We start from the raw sequence: 21,927 nt of genomic DNA, 5'->3' as shown, positions 1-21,927 counted from the left end.
ACACAACTGATATTATAAAGTTTTCAAATTTGTGTGTGGCGAAGTTACCCTCTTCTGATCCCATCTGTTCGGCGAAGTTTGGCGCGAAATTCGCGCGCGGCTGGCAAAGTCACGCACGTGTATTGGCGAAGTTCGACTACATTTCTACTTCATCCCGGCGATGTTACCCACAGCATGGCGATGTTACCCCGGCGACCAAATTGCCCATTGTAACACGCAGGCTAGAGCTAGATAAGTAAAATTGGCAGGTATATCAAGGAAATATAATTGAGTTTCGAGTGGTATGGTGCTTAGCACCGAATATGGTATTGTTTCAGAATGGCGAAGTTACCCCATATTGCAGGGTAACTTCGCCCTGATTTCAGTGGCACCAATCTAGCTGACTATTTATGCCTGGCTGATGTGGTTCATACGAAAACATTTGCTTTACCAATCCTGTTCATATGAGCTATAAACTTTTTCAAGTACTCGTGTCGTATTTTCTACATAACATGAAATAGCTGTAAAACATGGCGAAGTTCCCCCATTCTACGGTATTTCATCAAGGACTTGATTGCCTGTTTTGTAAATAGTCTGTTAAATCTCTAAATGATTGGGTGGTGATTACTCAATCAGGCAGAAGACCCGAGAGTTTTTCCCATAATCAGTGGTAACTAATCTGGTCTAGTAAATTCGGTCGATTAGCAATGGTTACCTGACATTGTTCCAGGCAGTTACCTCAAACGGTAGTACACCCTTTAATCTGCCAAGGTTCCCTGAAAAAGTCACTGGAAGAAATATCGAATATTACACTTAGACCTGGGAGATGATAAAGTTGTACTTCAGTTTGATCACTGGTTTTAAACTGGTCACAAAATGGACTAAGTGTTCATCAGAACCCATCAGAATAGTTTCTAGCTTACACTTTGATCACGTGATCACGTGAGAGGTACACCTTATTCCGATAAGCTAAGCACATGTTCAGATCGAGCACTTGACCTTGCGGCATAATCCAACCACCATCATGCATCACTCTTTTGTTCCAGTTTTAGCGGGACAGTGGTTACGGCGGTGGTTACGGCAGTGGTTACGGCGGTGGTTACGGCGGTGGTTACGGCAGTGGTTACGGCAGTGGTTACGGCGGTGGTTACGGCGGTGGTTACGGCGGTGGTTACGGCAGTGGTTACGGCGGTGGTTACGGCGGTGGTTACGGCGGTAGATCATGATTAAAGTACTTATTATTATGGCTTCCAAAATAGAACATACTTGTATTTTTCAATGGCAACAGTATTCATTATATTAGACACAATTAGCTTCAATCGAGCTTTCATCAATGTAACATTGTTTAACTGATACAGATAATAATAAAATTGTAGATAATAATGCGGCTTTTTGAGACACGGCTCGGCTGTGTTACAAACTGAAAATCGTTGCTTTCTTCGCAATTCAAAAAATAATTTTGTTACTGATATCAAGTTTACATTAACTCTAAGCCCCAGATACATAAAATGTAGTTTTTTGAAATGATACACGAAAAAGTATTGGTGATATTCATTCAAAATTGTTAATTCATTCAAAATTGTTTACGCATGGAATCAGCAAATAATTGACAAAATAGCTATGATCTGCAACACTGAATTAACTCTTTGTTCCAATATTTAGATCCAGCTGTTGAGAAATGTGCTAAAAATATTTACTTGTGTTTGACATGTCTGACATGTTTAATACTGTCCTACCACTGAGCTGAAATACGTGTTGACGTCCTTCGCAGTGTGCCATATAAAAACATGATACAAAGTTAATCGAAAAGTCAGAACAAATCCTTTTGCTCGAACTTAACCTCATAAAATAAATCCTTGTGTTTAGACTTTGAGCGCTACGTTGCTGATGAGGGTGTTTCTGAGGAGCTGCTTCTTGTAGCTGTACCACTTCCACTGGGCATTTAATGCCGCCGTGATATCGTGTGAGGTCGGGTACGGGAAATTCTGAGGGAAGATTTTATATTTAATCCAATGACTCAAAGTAATTCTCAGCGGTTTTTCGTTTGATAATTCAAATTCAATGAACATGCTATTTTTACTCGGTAACGCTAGATAATTTTGTTATTTCAAGATAGATCACGGAGTCCAACGGCCTTTTATAATTACATCATATCAAGTAACAAATATATTGATTTGATTTTATTCAGTTTTATATAATGTATAATATAATAAATTTTAATACAATGCAAGTAAATGCAAAGTTGAAATCAGAATTTTCCATAGCTGTTATCGTATTCAAGACCTGATAACCTCACCTAAAAGTTGAGGTTATTTAATCTGATTCCTCACTTTAAATCTAGTTTGGAAATTAATTAGACACCGTGATAAAACAAAACTATGTTTTTTAACACGAGATTTTCACTAAATTCCCGCAATATTCTAGAGATCGTGTCATACGATCCAGTTTATGGAGCAGGAGAAACAAGAATAGCTTACTATTTCGCAGTTTTCGCTTAATTCATGATACATATGACTCAAGTATTGAGTCCGTCACGGACACTGGAACCCATTACATTTAGCTAACTTTAGACTTTGACACAAAAGCTGCGATCATATATTTACGGAAACTTAAATAATCAAGCACCTGTACAATTTTGATTATTCACTTATTTCTTCATCACAACCGTTGATGATTATTTTGTTACGGTTATTCTTTAGAATACAGTTGCTGCAGGCCCTCTAACTTCATTAGCCGATATGCTTGTTCTAAACAGCTGCATAACCAATCCAGGTCAGCTTATTCATGCTCTTCAAATCATTCAACAAGGATCATTCAGCTAACTGTATCGAGCCAGTAACCATCTGGGAACACCATGTATTGATTGGGTCCCTCAATTAGCGTCTATTACCCTGTAGATACTCAACGGGTAACACTCTGCATGTTCACTGATCTGTCTCTTCAATTAACGTCAATTAAAGTCCTGTTAGGTCAATTAGTGTGGAAGAAGCGAACAGGCTCTCACAGCCCCTTAACAGTTATCCGGGACATCTTCAGACGTTTTTAGAGTTGAAGTAATCCTGCTCATCAGCAGGACACTATGTGATTTGATTTGAAACTTTTACAAATAGCAAATATACAATACAGCAAAGAGAATTAAAATAAACGACATCATGAGGCATTATCTTGTGTAAAAGTCGTCGACCATATTGTATAAATACTAAAAGCATGGGTAAGTGGTACAAGTGCTAATCGTGTTAATACCGGAAATAGGACAGTACGAGGTATGGATGGTGTTTAATAGTTGCTGAGAATGATAATGATATTATAATAATTAATTATAATTAAGGATAATTAATTAGGATTAAGGGATATCGAGCTTTACCTGAAATCTAGCTTTCAGAGATATCAAGACGTCTGGAGGTACAAAGTTCTGGAACAGTTTCTTACTGATCACAACACACTCTGCATTGCTGGACACCTGATAATATAGTTATAACTTAAGACAGAACTTTTCGGATTATTCACCATCTCAACAGCTTAGTATACACCGGTTAAGACTATGGTTCCTCAAGAATTTTCCAATGTTACACTTTCTAGGAACTGATATTAACCGAGTTTCTGATTCAGGATGTTACTGAAGATAGTAATGAAAATGTTTTAACACCTCAGTACTGTGTATTACTACAGCTCAACCTGCTCAGTCTGACTAATTGGGAATATAAACTCTTGATAACTTAAGACATAATGTATCTAGAAGTGGGGTTGTTGTTGTTAGTTAATACGAATAACCATCTAACACTTTTATTTTCTAAACAGAATTGTCGACTGTTACTCACAATATTTTCATTGAACAGGACGGTATATGTTAGAGAATTGAAAATTAAATTCATTATTTCGGAGAAACTTACGACACTAAGAGAAATATCGGGCATTTCTCCTACCAGACTTTCGAATCCCTGAGAGTTTGTACTGAGTTATTGCGTATTGCTTCGACTTATAGTTATAGTGAAATGCAGGCTTTTGGAGAACATTTAAATCAGCATATTTATAGTATTCATTCGCCGTATATAAGTAGATCACTTTAACTGTTAAATATTACGCTAGTAATAATTCGATGTGGCATTTCATCATTAATCTCGAACTTTGTTTCAATTATCAAATCATATTAGGATCAATGACACTAAATAACTATGCACTTCTTTTGGAAATAACTACGTTTGTTAAACTTAATGTTAATAAAATAATGTAAACAAAATTCACCAAAATGGTTAATTTTAATAGTTAGAAAATCCAAATTCGGACTCTCCCGGGAATTAAGCGTAAAATTAAAATAATAAAACTCACGAAAGTATCTCCAGGTTTCAGGGTCCTGACACAAACGAACATGCAAACTTTAGTTTCAGGAGTGCTGGCTGACTTAGCACTTGTGGATGTTCCTTCTGATATTGACTCCTGCAGATATATTCATTTTCGTTAGATCACGAACGTGTTGTCGCATTAATGGGGGCATTCGGTCAGATATCTTTAATTAGAGTAGGTGGGTTTCATCCCTGTTCGTCGTCACGAGATTAGACTTCTTCTTGTTATTTTCATTCTAATATCTACAAATACGACCCTATAATATAGAAACACGGGCAAGATTCCATACAGGATGTGTCTCACAAGCTAGCAGCCGGGTTTCATGAGAGACTGCGCCGTAATAAACACGATCCCCATGTTGCACGTGCAGTTGTTCCCGTGGTTGGGTCTAACAGTAACAGTCACGTGAACTGTCTCCTTGAAATATAACAACACACTAATCCTATCTCAAGCTCTCAAGGTTTACCGTTTTACTGGTTGTATTATACGCGAGAGAGCATTGTTCTGACGAAAATGAGTTGAGAGGACGAACTTTAAGACTATTTAGGTAAAGAGTGACGGGGTTATGTTCCTTTAAACTTTTAAACGTGGTTTGATCTTACTTCACTAACTCTCTCTACCATGGATAGAGCTGTTAACACAAACTTGACTCTGACATTGTCTACAACAGCTCCTCTTATGGGATGAAATCTGAGACTGTCCATTCGGCCATTCCTAAAAGTGACTAACAACCTAAGAAATACTGATAATATTCACCAGTTCCAAAGCAGGCAAATCTGTTAAAGTATCCGATTTAAGCGCTTGGTTTAACCATTGGTCATCACTCATAAGTTTAGGTCGCGTTATTTGTCACGTGTCTATATAGTGATTACGTGTCTATATAGACCTTACTGTCTGTTAAGGTTTGTAGCCCTCAATCCTCATTCCTCGTATTACGCAGTTTTCTGGTTTACTTTCGTCACCAAGTGTTATAAAACTAGAAATTAGGAACCAATGAGTACACAGGTGTCTGGTGGGTCTTAATTGGATCAATACAGTGTTATAAAGATATAAAGATGGTCAACTTTGATACAAAATGTTGTTAGTCATTGTCGAGTCTCAAGAGTGATCGCTGTCTACCAGTTCCGTTGTCAGTTCTGTTACCTGTGTATGTTTGCTACAGGTCCTTGGCCGAGAACATGGACTAGGAGTTGGAGTGGGAGTTGATTCGAGGAAATAGCGAATCTTGCTGTTCTTTTCCTTTTCTGAAAGCACGATTCTCGTGAATGAACGATCCGTAGCTACATGGTTTCATTGATCCTTGAATTTAAATCTATAACACCAGCCATATCGAATTTCTCGAATTGAGAATCAAATCGGATTCTAAAGTACTTACGTTCTAGCGAGTTGAACTCAAGGTCGCAGACATCAATCTCATCAAAGCCATGTTTTCTCAGAGAATCTATCACCTCTTTAGCTTGCTCTTTCAGTTGCTTCTCAATCGGCATAGCTGAAACTACTCTACAAGTCCCCTGTATAACAAGGTTTATAATTATTTGTGATATTGGTTTGATCAATTATCAATAATCACGCTGTATTTCTTAGCTGTAATTTTGTAAGAGACATATATTTTAGTACGACAAGCACATCTGGAGAAAAACTTATGAAACCAAAAGCTGGGTTCAAAAAAACGCATTTTAACTGCACTCCTCATCTATTATCATTAAGTTTGACTAATATATAAGACTAATATAAAACTAACAGATTTGACGACGTAGAGCCATTCCGTATTCATTTCCCTGACAATGACACTCCCCTTTCTGAAGTAATGAACCACACAGTTCATCGGGTTTGTGTAGAGTATGTGGGTAGGGAACCTTTTGAACGCTTCACACTCTTCCCTGGGATTACGACAAGGTTACAGTGTTTTGATATCTAGATTGTTATGAAGTTTTTAAGATTCCTTATTTATAGTAAGTTATATCGAATAAAGCATGATTTGGGGGGGGGGGGAGGGGGGGGAGGATGTTAATTCTTAGTAATCCGAGTTCTTAGTAATCTGAGTAGATTTCGATCCTCTGAAAAATATTCAAGATTAATTATTCACTGACTCCTTCGATAAGTTAATCCAATCTAAAACCGTTCTTTAGCGGTTTGCCCTTTAACACCGCACCGGAATTTTCATATTTATTCATATTATTCACATTATTCATATTTATATTCATATTTTCATGTAATACTATTACATGGTATTAATGTTATGAAACATCTACGTAATACCCGGCCTCGATTCTCGTTATAAAAAGATCTGACTCAAATTGGACTCCAAATCATTTCAAATTCACCTGCTCAAAAGAGATTAAGACAAAACACCTACAGGACCATTTAGGATAAACGATTTAGAAAATTCTGGAAATCCCTCATAAAAAATATTTGTAACACGACTTATGACCGGACTTTATTTTAAAATGTGTCTAGTAATCCAGACTGGTAACTTAATGTTCCTATAAACTTGAATCCACATATTATGTAGGTGCTATTACATTTTATGATATCATTACATAAGGGGAAATCATACCTTTTATTTTACAGGGCATAGTCAAAGAATTCTGCTGTGCATTTACATTACAAAATAATTTGGTTCAAAGAGATTCTTAAAAATTCTGATTTTATGAAGATGTCATCGTTTAAGCTTTTGTTTTACAAGGCGTAGTCAAAGAATTCTGCTGTGCATTTACATTACAAAATAATTTGGTTCAAAGAGTTTCTTAAAATATCAAATAACGGAGTAGTTCGCTGTTTATTAGTCTCATGATTGAAATACTGATATCTGGATATTATCCGGTTGGAAGAGACAAGGACAAGTGAAACAAGGAAGTTAGGAGTAAGGGCAAATTTTCGGCGTCAACGCCATCTTCAGGCTCAATAAATGTATTTAATTGTAGTTGTTTCACTTGTCCTTGTCTCTTCCAACCGGATAATATCCAGATATCAGTTTCTTAAAAATTCTGATTTTATGAAAATTTCATCGTTTAAGCTTTTATTTTACAAGGCGTTGTCAAAGAATGCATTTACATTACAAAATAATTTGGTTCAAAGAGTTTCTTAAAAATTCTAATTTTATGAAAATTTCATCGTTTAAGCTTAATATGGACGAAAATGGTGGCTGAATTCGTCAGCAGCGAACAAAACCGCGAGAATTAACCAAAACGTTTTAATACTTAAATATTAAGTCCCTTCAATTCGAGCACTTTTAGCTAATTTGGCAAAATTCTTTCGTTTAAGCTTTATATGGAAGAAAAATGGTTGCTCGATAGGTCAGCAGAAAAAAAACGCGAGAATTAACCAAAACGTTTTTATACTAACATGTTAGGTCCTTTGAGTTGGATCTCATTTTAATGTTTAAAGACTTACCTGTGAAGTGTGAACACATCAATACCTTCTTTTAATGAACTACCTTATCGGACCTTATTTGAACGGACATTAATTGAACGCTGGAGGCCCTAGCGTTCATCTTAATGTCCGTTCAAATAATGTCTGTCCGTTTAAGGTCCGTCCAAATTAAAGTCCGTTGAATTTTTTTCAAAAATTATTCGACTGCGAACTTATTGTTCAGGTTATGACAACTTTTTAATTTCAGTTAATTGCAATTTCTATCAGTATCATCGGACTAAACTATATATCATTCTATCATTGGATCAATGATAAACAAGTTATTATAAAATTTAAATATTCTAATTATCATATTATGGCACTTTTGCACTTTCTTGATGTACGGTTCCTCGTTCATTTCATCGGAGTTACTATTAAATATTAATCTACATCCACATCTTCTAGATATCTTACAACTGTTTGTTTATCCAACTCGTAGTTGTACCGGGTAATGAACGATATCGACTGCTTTACCGGAGATACTAGAAAGCCTGAAGTACAACTTGAGATTTATCTCTAGCCCCCACTTGGCATAGGCTACCTTCGGTGGTTCATGTCAACGACGATTCTTTCTACCATACCAACCATCTCGATATTATGAAATTCATAAACCGGGATATCTTTCGAGGGATATGGCCGGCGTACCTTCATACCTCATCTGCACAGCATTTAACATTTTTAATGCCTAACGACTCCTTTTCAGTTTCTTACTTGTTGTATGAAAAATTTATTTAAAAATTATCTGTTAAAATTGAAAAAAGATAAATTCAGATTTTTAATGGTTTTGAACTCCTTCGAGCGTTTATTTTAATGTCCTTTCAAAATTATGTCCGTTCAAATAAGGTCCGATAAGGTATATATATTTTTTAGGCGCCATCCAACTTCAAACTTTTGAATTCAAGTCAGATGTATCAACCATTGAATAATGAGCGCCAATTTTCATGATAAGACTTACGCTGTATAGCGACAGGGGTAAATATTTATTGTTTATGTTATTAGTTAAGGTATTAGTTAAGTTATTAGTTAAGTTATGTACTTATAAGTTCAGTTAAAGCCCTTTACTAAACACTTTGGGAACATTTAACGAAGGTAATTACTCTCTCTCTCTTTCTGTTCTGGTCAACGGTTTCTGGCCTCTTACTAAAAGATGGAGGCCTTCTCACCGTGCCCACAGAATGCAACTCCTGCTAGCTGCACGCCAGGACTCCCAAAGTATATACGAAATCATAAAATAATAAATATCAATGCAACAGACCCCTGGAGTCTTGAAGCTGGTAATTACAATAACATAACATTAACTCAACGTGGGTGCCTGTAATTATGTACAACTACATCATTAGCTGTCCCAAAAGCTGGCTATCTATTAGATACCTTATGTTTTATTATATAGTTAATATTGGTAATTGTTAACTTATATATAATATTGTTAGTTGTTACATTTATAGTTTATATTGGTAAGTTCGAATTGTTACGCACTAAGTCGATTTGTAAATCAAGGTTTGATTGACGCTATATTACGTCGTAATAGTAATACCTAATACTTGTGACTGTCACAAATGTGACATCATGCATTATGTAGTCACTGTGCCTTTGATTATGTAGTCACAAGCTGCCTCAATAAGTCAATAGCTTGCTAGTGGCTACCTACTAAATGATAATATTATCAATATTATTTATATGAAAAGAGCAGTTCCCCGGGATTATCAGAAATTGTGAACTCTAAACATCACAACAATGCGACTCATAGATAGATAAATAATGTTCCTATCCGGATACAGCATCAACATTACTAATGCTATAATAACACTTCTATAAGCTATAACAAGTATAACTGATGTAACTGCTATAACAACACTGTGAACTCACTTTAAGTACTGTATGTGCTCCATTTCCCGAGGATTTTTTGCTCCTTGTGCGTTCTTCACTTGCGCATCAAACATTGGTAGGAAGTCCTGGAATAAACCCATGAACTATTCGCACGTTCCGTTTTTATTAAGTTAATAGAATTTTAGTATGCTGTATCATGGATGTGGTAGATTTGTCGACTTGTAGCCATGGTGATTGTTAACCACATAATTTAAGTGATCCACCATATACTGGGTAAGTTGTGGGTAAGTAGTGGTACTAGGTATACTTGTACACTGGGTAAGTACTAAGTAGTACCTTTGTGTCCTACGTCAACCGGGAAAAAATCAAATATATGGGAATCGGACACAATTAAGGGCGGTAGATACAATAGCGGACGACACGATGACGTAGGACACAAAGGTGGTAATTTCCTAAAAGGTTAGACACGAGGGCGAATCAAATGACTCACTTTAACATGGACAAAAGGGTTTTGAACATGAGCAAGAAGGAGACCACTACTTAGTACTTACCCGCACTTCAGTACGATTACCTTTTTTCCCATATATTTGATTTTTTCCCATATATTTGATTTTTTTCCATATATTTGATTTTTTCCATATATTTGATTTTTTTCCTTATTCAGAGAGTTGGGAACAGTAAACTTACTTTTCGGACGGGTTTTTTATTTTTAACCCTTGACTACCCTAGGACTAGACAATCATGAATCTATCTAACATCACGACCTCTGATCCTGTACAGAGTTTTCCCTACAAGGACCTTGGAATTCAGACTTCAGATAGAGTTGTTGGCTCCGTTATAGCTGTCTGCACGATTGGTGGCCTTGTGGGGAATGTCTTCGCGGTTTTCTACTTCTGGTCGAGGAGGACGAAGAGCATCCATGACATGCAGTACCTTGCCATAACTACAGTGGACTTGATAACTCTATTGTCGTGCACTGCAATCGTGCCATCCCTATTCAATCAACGACATCCCACGCTTTTTGCCAATGCATTCTTCTGCACTGCATGGTCGATGATAACTATGTTCACAGCAAGAATGTCCATGTTTCTAGCGATGATGATATGTGTCACCCGCACCATTGCCATGAAGTTCCCCCATCTTCATATCAAACGTTTTCATGTGGTCAGTGCTATCGCAGGATATTCTTCATACATGGGGCTGCATTATTTGATCTTTGTCCCTCAAAAGTGGAACTATGGAGAATACAGCCCCTGGTTGTCCCTTTGTAGATTAGTTTCAATAAACAGAAAGTGTCATGCCAGCGTTTGCATTGTATTTTGTCCTCATCTCATACCTCATAGAACTTACCGTTCCGTCGCTTGTAACATTTGTCTGCTTCGTTATTGGAACTCGGTTCTTGATAACCCGGCCGCCGCTCAATGCCGAAGGTGACAGAAAATTTCGTCGTGTTTCTGTCACAGTTTCCATATTCACAGCTGCTTTTCTTTTGTGTAACACTCCATGCTTTTTATACTACATAACCGAGGTTACGGCGATTTATAATGCTCGTGTCAGGGAATTCATATACAATTCGAATGATTTTATAGTTTATGGCAGGCTTCTGTTGCAATATTTTGTAATCATGCTTAACGCGGCCATTAACCCCATACTTTATTTGTTGAGGATGCGAGGCTTTCAGCGCTGGATTGGCAGATCTCTTCCCAATGAAGTACATGGAACTTCAGGTATTGACTCAGGACTAAGAAGGCCAAATTCAAACCGTCAAACAGAGGAATGTTTATAAATGTCATCATACGACTGAATTCTGAAAACTGGTCTACATCCGAGTGAAAAAGACTCAGATCCTGAACACTTTACATTTGCAACGAACCCCACAAGACAAACATATACCAAGCTTTATTTGGTTGGAAAATTACGTGAGCTTCAACGTAATGTCCGCCCAAATTAGAGTCCAGCTACCATGTACATTTTTGTGTTCATAATTATTAACTATTATATTATTAATAACTATTTATTTCCGTCCACGCAATGTCCGATAAAGTGTCAATTCTCTATTTCTAGACATAAAAATTTCAAAAAAATGAGTTTACAGCTTTTCCGTCACATAGCTTGTATATTTTTTCGTCAATATTATATGTAAAACTATAATAAATCAAATGTGAACCTAAAAATATAATATTGTTTCACTTTCAAAATAAACTTCACTTTAAAAGACATTGTCAAAATATAACAACCTTTTTATCGATGACCAGCAACTCCACGTCACTCTGTGCTACAACAGTAGCGTTTCTAGTTTGGTTCAGGAGGAGAGCTGTCTCCCCAAACTGGTCTCCTTTCTCCAGCACACACCTTGTTGTCACGTACATTTCTCCCGTAGATTCACTCTGCTGCATCTCGTTTATCATCACTGAACCATGTCATGATTATTTTGTGTTAAATACTTTTCAAATTTTACAGAGTACAGCAATAGATGATCATAAAACCGTTCGAAAATATTGCCCACGGCTTTAAAATATGATGGACATTGGGCACCCAAACACGGTTATGGAAATGTTAAGTTTGTCTCAAATCAAACAAAGGGTATAGAACTCACTGTGAACCACAGTGAGTAGTAACGAGCACAAAAATCTAACCTGACCCGGAGATAATGATGTAAAAGTAAAAAGGCCGATGTCCCTGTCTGATGATGACCCTCGAAGCGCTGAAACTGGAGTAAAACCCGACCTTACAGAGCTGTATCTGCATGGGGTGCGGATACTGGGACAGGAGCTTCATCTGCAGGAAAAGTTTGTGGACTTGTTGGAGAGAATCATTGGTGCGCTGATGGGAGGGTAGATGGAGGGTAGCTTTAGCGTTGTTGGGCAGTCGAACGTACTGTGCAGTTAATTTGTGGTTAATTGGTGGTTAATTTGTGGTTAATTGGTGGTTAATTGTTGACTAATTGGTGACTAATTGGTGGTTAGTTTATGTTATAGGTGCAGGCTCTAGTACACAGATATATTGTGTTATTAACAGAAAATATAATAAAATTATTGGAGGCTCGTGTGCCTCCGAATTTCGAATTAAATTCTGGTGAAACATAACATATATTTGCATAATATTTTCTTCTAGCTATTTCATTACACAGTTACTCAGTTACATATTGTTATCAGGCACGTAGCCAGGGGGGACCATGGGGCTGCAGCCCCATAGTCGCGGCCTGGTAACTGGGCTGTGTTTATGACGGCAGTCTGTACTGTTTAAGTGTTTAAACGGCAGGCAATTGACTTCAGCATTCCGTAAATTATTCCCAAATCCCACTATACATTCTTTAATGCCAAATGTCGTCTAAAACACCCTATTTCTCAAAATTTTTCCGGGGGGCTGCGCCCCAAGACCCCTGCCGCAGCTTCGCTCGCCGAGGCCCCCCCCCCCCCCCCCCAAAGAAAGATCCTGGCTACGTGCATGATTGTTATTCGTGTGTGCTCGTACAAGCCCAAAATGTAACCTTGTTTTTGCTGGCCGCACTGCTGAAGTAGCCGGCATCAAACAACAACTCTTCCTTTGACCCAGCCATTCTCTGAACTTGTCTGATCTGCTGTAACGACATTAAGGACTGAGAGTTCTCTTCAGCTGCTCGGACAGCATGGCTGCAGAATATTCATTTTGTTCTAACAGTAACTGAGTAATGGAATTTTCCGAATTAATCGAGTTTATAGCGTAAACCGTTATTTCTGTTCCTATGACGCTAACAATTTAAGGTAATATTTCTACTCACGATGTTAACATTGAATGAACGACTCATTTTTGTTTGTGAAATATAGGGGAAATTCCCAAATCCCTGTAACTCAGTAACCTTAACTGTTAAAATTGGCGAACTAAATGCATGACTTAAGACTGTAACTAACAAATAAAACTCACCTTCGACAGTGTTTGGTACTGATAGCCAGCAGAGCCACAAGACGGACAATATCTTTAAAATCATAACTCTTGAGCCGAGTGTGTAGTCCTAGGTTCATCGTTCTACTCTGTTTTTGTGGCTGCTTCTTTGAGTGACTGTGAACTCGTGTTCCCTTGTCAGTGTCTTCACCTGATGCCGTTATTTAGTTAGTGGTCTAAGATAGTAAGATAGGTTTTAGGGTTTTACTTTTAAAGGGTTTTTTAAACAGTTTTTAAAGGGTTTTTAAAGGGTTTTTAAAAGGTTTTAGCTCACGTTATTGCAAAATAGTTCAAAACAATTCCATAGTCGTAACAAAAAGGACTTTAGATGGCGTGATCGAGACACTTTAATCTAAAACCTACACGCGGCGTTGAGTACAGAGGTTCTTCTAAGCAGATCATGCTTTAGCTTGCTCTCCTTCCGCCGCTTCTCTGGGCCATGTTTTTTGGGGATATGATCTTTAATAACCAGATCTTTAGCAAGGTGGTTCTTGAGATGAAATATTAGTTCCTTGTTTACCAACACAGTGTCCCGCTGACCAACTATCGACACTTTGCGTTCTTTCATCTTCTTACTTTTGCATTTAGCTAGTAATCAAATTGAATTATAATTCAGACGGTAATAAAATTGAATGAGGTGTTTTAATAAAAGGATGAAATGTTGCATAAAAAAGGATTATTCTTCTAACAATAAACATGAGGCAAAATCAAACATTTAAATCTGTTGAATAATCTGTTGTTACAGCATGTTGACAGCTTCGTGTTGGTCCTGTTACATACCAGCGCTTATTAATAGGCATAGTAACATGTCACGTACTCAAAAAGAACGAGCAAGTTCTACCAAATACCACTATAATATATCAGTATCATATTATATACAAAACACACGAAAGAATAAAATAATCGCGCCACATGTCCAACATGCACACTTGCGATGCTAATCTACCATCCTCAAGGTGGCCGCCTCAAAGTTGTGAAATTGTTATCAATATTTATAACTTGGCCTATTGTTAAAAGCGCAAGTTGGTCAACGAACTGCTAGATTGATCAGGGCTAAGTTACTAAGTTACTCAGTTACTAAGTTACTAAGTTACTCAGTTACTAAGTTACTAAGTTACTCAGGGCTAAGTATCTCTGATACTTCAAGTTCTTGGCTTGTGATCTCTGAAAATTAGCGTAAATTTGGACCACATCTCAAGATGTTTAAAATTTGTAACAATTTTAGGTCAGCACACATACTTATAAATTGGTCTATTATAATAAAAAGCACGTTGGTCACGGAACTATTAAATTTAAAATGAGTTGGCTGTTATAGTCTGGCAATGAATGATACTTCACCTTGGTGACTTATGATCTCTGGAAAGTGGTGGAAATATGGACCACATCAAACGTTTTAGACTTTATAACGATACAATATTTGGTCACTTAAACTTGAAAACATTTTAATTTGTCAAAATCGGCTAGACTGTGCACGGTGCAGTTTTCAGAATCATACTCATTTTTATAGAATTTAGACATGTAATTTGCATTAGGTCAGTGGACAGATCGTCAGTAAATTCATTTGTGACACAATTCGATCTGTTGTAGGTTTATAGTCTACCAAGACGCGGGCCGAATTGGACTCGTCGACGGTCTTGAATATTTGAAACAAATATTTTACGAGTATCACCCGTTAAGTCAATCTGTCGATTTCAACATTGTACCAAAGTCCAAATAGTTGTAATTGAACTATTAAAGTTGAGTTCTATAGCTATCAAATCATGATATTATTGAAATGCACTCACAATAAACAGTTTCAGGGCCTAAAATCTCGTTTTTTGACGACAAGTTTTTCAAGGGCCATGATTTAATTTTTGATTTTTCAAGTGTTGTGCTTTAGAATAGAGAAAATTTTACCGGCGAATCTTTAAAATAACTGTCATAGCGTAAATATGAAATAATAAAGATGATTGTTTAAAAGGTTTAAAATAATTCCCGAAGAATTCAATAATTCATTCGTCATGCAGAAATCAAAATAAAAGTGAAAAGAGTTAAAATTCAGTACTTCAATATGCGTGCTCGACACAAAAGGATCGTTTGCTTATCCACAATATTCATGAAAAATTTGAAAAACTGCTATAAAAGTTCTCCTCCGCCTAAACAAATTAACAAAGTATCAGCACAATTAACTGCTCCACTAGACAATTGTGTTACTATTTCAGACAAAAGAAATTTCTTACCGATTTCATATCTTCAGATGCAGCTATTTCTCGATATCGTAAGCAGTAGAAACAAAAACTTATCTGGAGGTCAGCTGAAAAGTGAACATCCTAGAATCTTGAATCGCATGTAAAAGTTTAAGTAGATCTTCCATGATGATTCGTGCACAGATTGACAACATAGTACGTCATACATCAGGGCTAATAGATTTACATTTTACCCTATCAGTCACATTTTTCCGGTCATCATTTGGCTAACAAATAAATTCATATGGCCCTAAGTATAGTTACAGGAACCAAATTTCGCTATAAGGGCCAAAACATTAGGGCCGAATGTAGATTAGATTTTTTTGTATTTTAACCTAACATTACATTGATATAGTAAAGATTTTATATTTGTAAACCTTTTAAACCTTTTAAACCTTATATAACATAACGTATAAACGTGTGAAAAAGTTTTGAATTAAGTGCGTCAATCGCTTGAATTAAGAGCGTAAAAATGGGGTCTGACCTAATAAGTAATAACGCAACAACTTGACGTCTGAAGACTTTAATTAAAACCATCCTCTAACCCACACAATATGATGATTCTGACCATTCTTATGCCCGAGATGAGCGATTAGCTCCAATCAGAAGCTGAGATATTTTGAATTAAGTGCGTCAATCGCTACTCGCGAGAGCGTAAAAATGGGGTCTGACCTGATAACTCAACAACCTGAAGTCTGAAGACTTAAAAACCATCCTCTACCCCACTCAATATGATGATCCTGACCATTTTAATGCCCAAGAAGAGCCCTTAGCTCCATTCAGAAGCTGAGATATCTTGAAATAAGTGTGATAAAATATGCTACTCGCTAGACTGCCAATATACCTTAGTTCCCAAAAATTTGTGTGCCATTATATTGAGCACAATTTATTTGAGCCCGAAAAATTTGGGCAGAAAATCTGAACTCATTTGGGCGACCGAAAATTTGGGCACAAATTCTTCGAAACATTAACGATTTTCCACTAAAATTTCAGTTAGATATTTGCCTTAGTTCATTATTATTCCTTATTATTCCAGTCATTTTGCTTTCAATTTTAAGCTTGTAGGTGGTAGTCTGAGTTGTTTCACATTATGAAATTTACGATCTGCCCAGTAACTACTAAAAAATACAGTGATGATGGCACAGTACAAAATGATAGATATACAATAGTGATATTAATTAGTCTTTCAATCAGATAGTTTAGTCTACTTACACTCAGCATATCTTATCATACCCCTTTCACATACACTTATCATTATGACGCCTCACCAGATGGTCGGAAGGTTTGGAAGAAAATTAGAAGGTTTACATCATGATCTATCAAACTAAGCGGCACATACGCTTAGCTTTGGGGGGAACAAAGGTGTACATAATTGTGTGTAGCGAACTACTGTAAACCCGGACCAAAGGTCAAGTCTAATTTTAATTAACCAGACATTCATTTAAAATATAAGCCTTTTTTTACTTGGTCAAGCCATGAATGACAGATTAGAAAACTAAATTTCAAATATTATTCCACTTGTAATAAGAAAAAGCCCATCATTCAATTGATTCAGGGCCACAGGCCAAATGCCAAAAGTTTGGTTAGAAAAAATTTAGCAGACGAAAGATTTATGCAATTAAATTGGTCTGCAAAAAAATTTGGGCGAGAGGCCCGCTCTAATTTTGGTCGCCCAAATTTTGGGAACTAAGGTAAGTCCAATCGCTCAATAATATACAGCATGTTTTGGTGGCCGCTCAAAGCAAGCAAAGCTGCTCGTAGTGTTCATAAACATTTTGTTTTTGCCAGAGTTTGTGGTGATAATTTTATCGCTCGTACAAGCAAAAGAAAATGCCAAAGGGAAAAGGCCAATGGGAAACACCATCATGGAAAATTGCGTCCAGAAATGTAGACAGCGAATTGTGTCCAACGAATTGTGTCTGGGATCAGGAGCTGGGAACTACGGTGAGAGAGGTAGCCCCAGGAAAGTTTGCGGAGAGAGCGCATGGCGAAACATGCGACGTAATAATTTGAATAATAATTAAACTGATAACTATATATTTATTTATATTATATTTGATTTGCGATTTTTTCCCTCCGTTCTTATTTAAAAAAAAATGGGTCATAGTTTATTTGTATTGTGCAGTGAGTTGATTATTTAATTGTAATATCAGTTTTATTTATCAATATTTATTATATTTTTGCATACCAAGATAGTGTTTTGTAACGCTTATTTCTTCAACGAACTGTCACAGACCCGATAAGGCTTGCGAGTTCGATCCGGACAACACTAACAACACATCCTATATATTTGCTCCAATTAGTAAGTAACAACTATTTTAAAAAGCGTAGAAAGTTAGTCTGTAGCAACGGTAGTTTTTGAGGAACTATACAACTAAACTACAAATAGTTTTTAACTATAGCAACAAATTGCAGTAGTTTGTGTAACCTCAACGAAAAAACAGCCGGTGTGTGAACGACAGTTTATTCATGGCTACAAGGAACTCTTCTGCCTTTGGCCCGTACGTAAGAGGTTTTGACAATACAATTTGTTTTATTAAAATGTATTGTAAAAAATAATCCATTGGTGAACCGAAACCCTATAGCTTAAACCCAAGTATATAGAATTATAGGCTTAACCCTAGCTTAACCCAGCCGTAACTTCACCCAACCCCTATTCCTACTGGTAATAAGGTATTGCTATAAGTATTAAGGGGACATACACCCAAACCTTTTTTTTTGCGGACCCGGATTGACTTCATATTATGAAAGTATAAGATTATATATAACTGTAAGATTTTAAGGCATTGAACAAATTTTGAAGTACGCACATGATTCGAAAAAAATTATTTTCTTTTCCGAAATTTTTTGGAAATTTTGAGAAAGTCAGTCCCATTGTAATACCGGATATTTTCAGTCAATTTAAACGTTTTTTACTAAGTTTATTCCGCAAAAAGGTTTTGGTGTAATGTCCCTTAAGCGTAGGATTCGGTCAGCTAAAACATAAAACCAAATAATCATTTTTTTATTAAATATACTTTATTCAAATCAAAAATAAAACATAATTAACCATCTTAAAGATCTGATAAGTAACCAAAACCATTTATTTTGGTTGCACTGACTTTTGTAATTTAAAATTGATTAACAACCTTAGTTACAATTTACCACCGTTAGTTAGGTGATATGAATCTGTGGAAAAGAAGACGGAACCTCCTCTATCAGGTACATAAAATTAAGACCATGGCATTAAATAGTAATAATAAGTAATTAATAGTAACCAAGCAACCATCAAACAACAGATAAGTGCCTTAAGGGTTATTTCAATGAGAGTATACCAAGTTACAATAGTTGTCATGAACAAGGAATGCGTTGCGACGAAGAAATACCAAATAAAACCGTTTAAGCAATCATTATTAGTACATACAACCTCCCTACATGAGAACAAATTTCAGACGAACTCAATATGAAATTTTAAAATAATTTTCGCGTATAAAAATGCCAAATTCTAAAACAGGGTACTAAAAGGGTTCCACATAATTTCTCAGATTACAACAGAGAACTGTCCCTGTTTGCATGAGGCCGGATCTGAGTAAGCTGACGTGTATAGATGACATATATAAAACAGAGAGGTGTTGGAGGGTGACTCCTGCTGGTTGTTTGAACTGCGCGGCTCAGTTCATGTACACTAACCAACACTCGACCCCGCATTAAACCTCGATAACCTCATCATAGTGACAAATGAACTTGTGGAAAGGCAAAGAATAAGCGAAAACTACGTTCTCTGCTCTACGAGAACGTTAAGAACATTTATGCCCGACACTTGGCCTACAAGTCACACAATGACTTCTAATTGTGCCAACCGCCCCGTAGTGCAGGGGGGGGGGTGGCCCCACTGATGACGTGACATAAATTCGTGAACATTCACGTGAAACTTTCCATTTACTTTTAGTGCAGGTTTGGTGTGTTTTTTGGTTTTGTTCGTCTTGCGTGGCTCCAAGATACTGCTACACAATTAAAATACAAATAATGACCGCGCAGCGAACCAAACCAAAAACATCAACTATGCATATAAAGTTATAAAGTTATAACTGTTCTGTTTAAATACACGACTTTAGAGGGTGCAGTCACATAAATGTACTGGTAAATTCCGTGTGGATGGGGAAACGGAAAGTACCGCACCGAGTGAACTTCCATCAACAGAAAACGAATTGTAGAGGTGAATCACTACAAACAAACCGGAGATCACTACAAATAAACCGAGATCACTACAAACAACCGGAATCACTACAAAACAAACCGGAAGATCACTACAAACAAACCGGAGATCACTACAAACAAACCGGAGATCACTACAAATAAACCGGAGATCACATACAAACAAACCGAGATCACTACAAACAAACCGAGATCCTACAACAAACCGGAGATCACTACAGACAGCGAGTGTCCATTTAACAAAAAATGGCGGCGATCACTACTGCTACTGATTTCAGTGGAGTGCCAACCAAGCTCCGACAACCAAGCCGCCACCACCAAACACTCCAGCCCCCAAGCCTCCAACAAACAGCCGCCAACAACCAAGCCTCACAACAACCAAGCCCTCCTAACAACAAAACCTTAGTTTTTGATGTGAGGCGTTTGTCATTGGCATCCATAATAACTTTAAGATCATCTGCAAACAGTTTTGATATACCATTAATACAATCAGGCAAGTCATTGATAAAAATGACAAACAATAAAGGACCTAAAACAGACCCTTGTGGGACGCCTGATAAAACATCAGGAGGACTGAGGAGGACTGAGAAGGAGGAGGACTGAGGAGGATGGCTGAGGAGGATGGCTGAGGAGGATGACTGAGAGGGAGGAGGAGGAGGAAGAGGAGGAAGAGAACTGAGGGGGAGGAGGAGAAGGACTGAGGAGGAGAAGGAGGATCCAGGAGGAGGAGGACCCAGGAGGAGGAGGACCCAGGAGGAGGACCCAGGAAAAGGCCCCAGGAGGAGGAGGAGGACTGGGGAGGAGGAGAACTGTTGAGGACTGATGAGGAGGACTGAGAACGAAGAGGAGGAGTAGGAGGAGGACTGAGGAGGGGCGGAGGAAGAGGATTGGGGAGGATCAGGAAGACCCAGGAGGACCCAGGAGGAGGAGGAGGAGGACCCAGGAGGAGGAGGAGGACTAAGGAGTACTGAGGAGGATGGCTGAGGAGGATGGCTGGGGAGGATGGCTGAGGAGGATGACTGAGGAGGATGACTGAGAGGGAGGAGGAGGAGGACTCAGGAGGAGGACTCAGAAGGAAGAGGAGGAGGACTCAGGAGGAGGACTCAGGAGGAGGACTTAGGAGAAATGAGAAGGAGGACTGAGGAGAACTGAGGAGGAGGAGGAGGAGGAGGACTGAATAGGAGGAGGAGAAGGAGGGGGACTGGGAGAGGGCTGGGGAGGAGGAGGACTGATGAGAAGGATGAGGAGGAGGACACAGGAGGAGGAGGACTGAGGACCGAGGAGGAAGAGGAGGAGGATGAAGAGGAGGAGGACCTAGGAGGAGGAGGACCCAGGAGGAGGAGGACTGAGGAGGACTGAGGAGGATGGCTGAGGAGGATGACTGAGAGGGAAGAGGAGGAGGAGGAGGAGGAGGACTCAGGAGGAGGAGGAGGACTGAGGAGGACTGAGAAGGAGGAGGAGGAGGAGGAGGACTGAATAGGAGGAGGAGGGGGACTGGGGGAGGACTGAGGAGGAGGATGGAGGACTGAGGAGAAGGATGAGGAGGAGGACTGAGGAGGACTGAGGAGGACTGAGGACTGAGGAGGAGGATGAAGAGGAGGAGGAGGACCCAGGAGGAGGACCCAGGAGGAGGACTCAGGAGGAGGAGGAGGACTGGGGAGGAGAAGGACTGTTGAGGACTGATGAGGAGGACTGAGGACGAGGAGGAGGAGTAGGAGGAGGACTGAGGAGGGGAGGAGGAAGAGGACTGAGGAAGATCAGGAAGACCCAGGGGGAGGAGGAGGAAGAGTAGGAGGAGGAAGCATCTAAATGTTATTTCCATTTTTGTCCATTTTTGTCCGTTTTTGTCCGCTCTATTTTTTGTCCGTTTTGAAAATATAGGGTACCGAACGGACAAAAAACATGATCCCCTATAACAGCAAAAATTGAACATTTTATTTAGCAATTTAGGTGTCCATTTATGTCCGCCTATGTCCGCCTATGTCCGCCTATGTCCGTCTATGTCCGCCTATGTCCGCCTATGTCCGCC

The 21,927-nt window shown here is 38.2% G+C and overlaps 1 protein-coding gene across 1 annotated transcript; it reads right to left on the bottom strand.

Annotated features, from left to right (window-relative positions):
- Positions 1 to 1,419: 1,419 nt before the first annotated feature.
- LOC134818149 (cyclic nucleotide-binding domain-containing protein 2-like) lies at positions 1,420 to 14,063 on the bottom strand. Its single transcript, XM_063827582.1, has 13 exons — positions 13,843 to 14,063; positions 13,462 to 13,630; positions 13,049 to 13,190; positions 12,195 to 12,435; positions 11,796 to 11,968; positions 9,598 to 9,683; positions 6,062 to 6,200; positions 5,696 to 5,831; positions 5,464 to 5,564; positions 4,306 to 4,413; positions 3,870 to 3,917; positions 3,344 to 3,439; positions 1,420 to 1,964 (listed from the first exon to the last, which is right to left on the bottom strand). The coding sequence occupies exons 1-13, from the start codon at positions 14,045 to 14,047 to the stop codon at positions 1,842 to 1,844; spliced, it is 1,767 nt and encodes a 588-aa protein (XP_063683652.1). The 5' UTR covers positions 14,048 to 14,063; the 3' UTR covers positions 1,420 to 1,841.
- Between the last annotated feature and the right edge of the window lie 7,864 nt (positions 14,064 to 21,927).

Source organism: Bolinopsis microptera, chromosome 7, assembly GCF_026151205.1.
Source record: "Bolinopsis microptera isolate Bmic1 chromosome 7, MBARI_Bmic_1.0, whole genome shotgun sequence".
NCBI classification, from domain to species: domain Eukaryota; kingdom Metazoa; phylum Ctenophora; class Tentaculata; order Lobata; family Bolinopsidae; genus Bolinopsis; species Bolinopsis microptera.
Note: the sequence above shows the minus strand (reverse complement) of the source record. Positions and strands in the feature narration are given on the sequence as shown.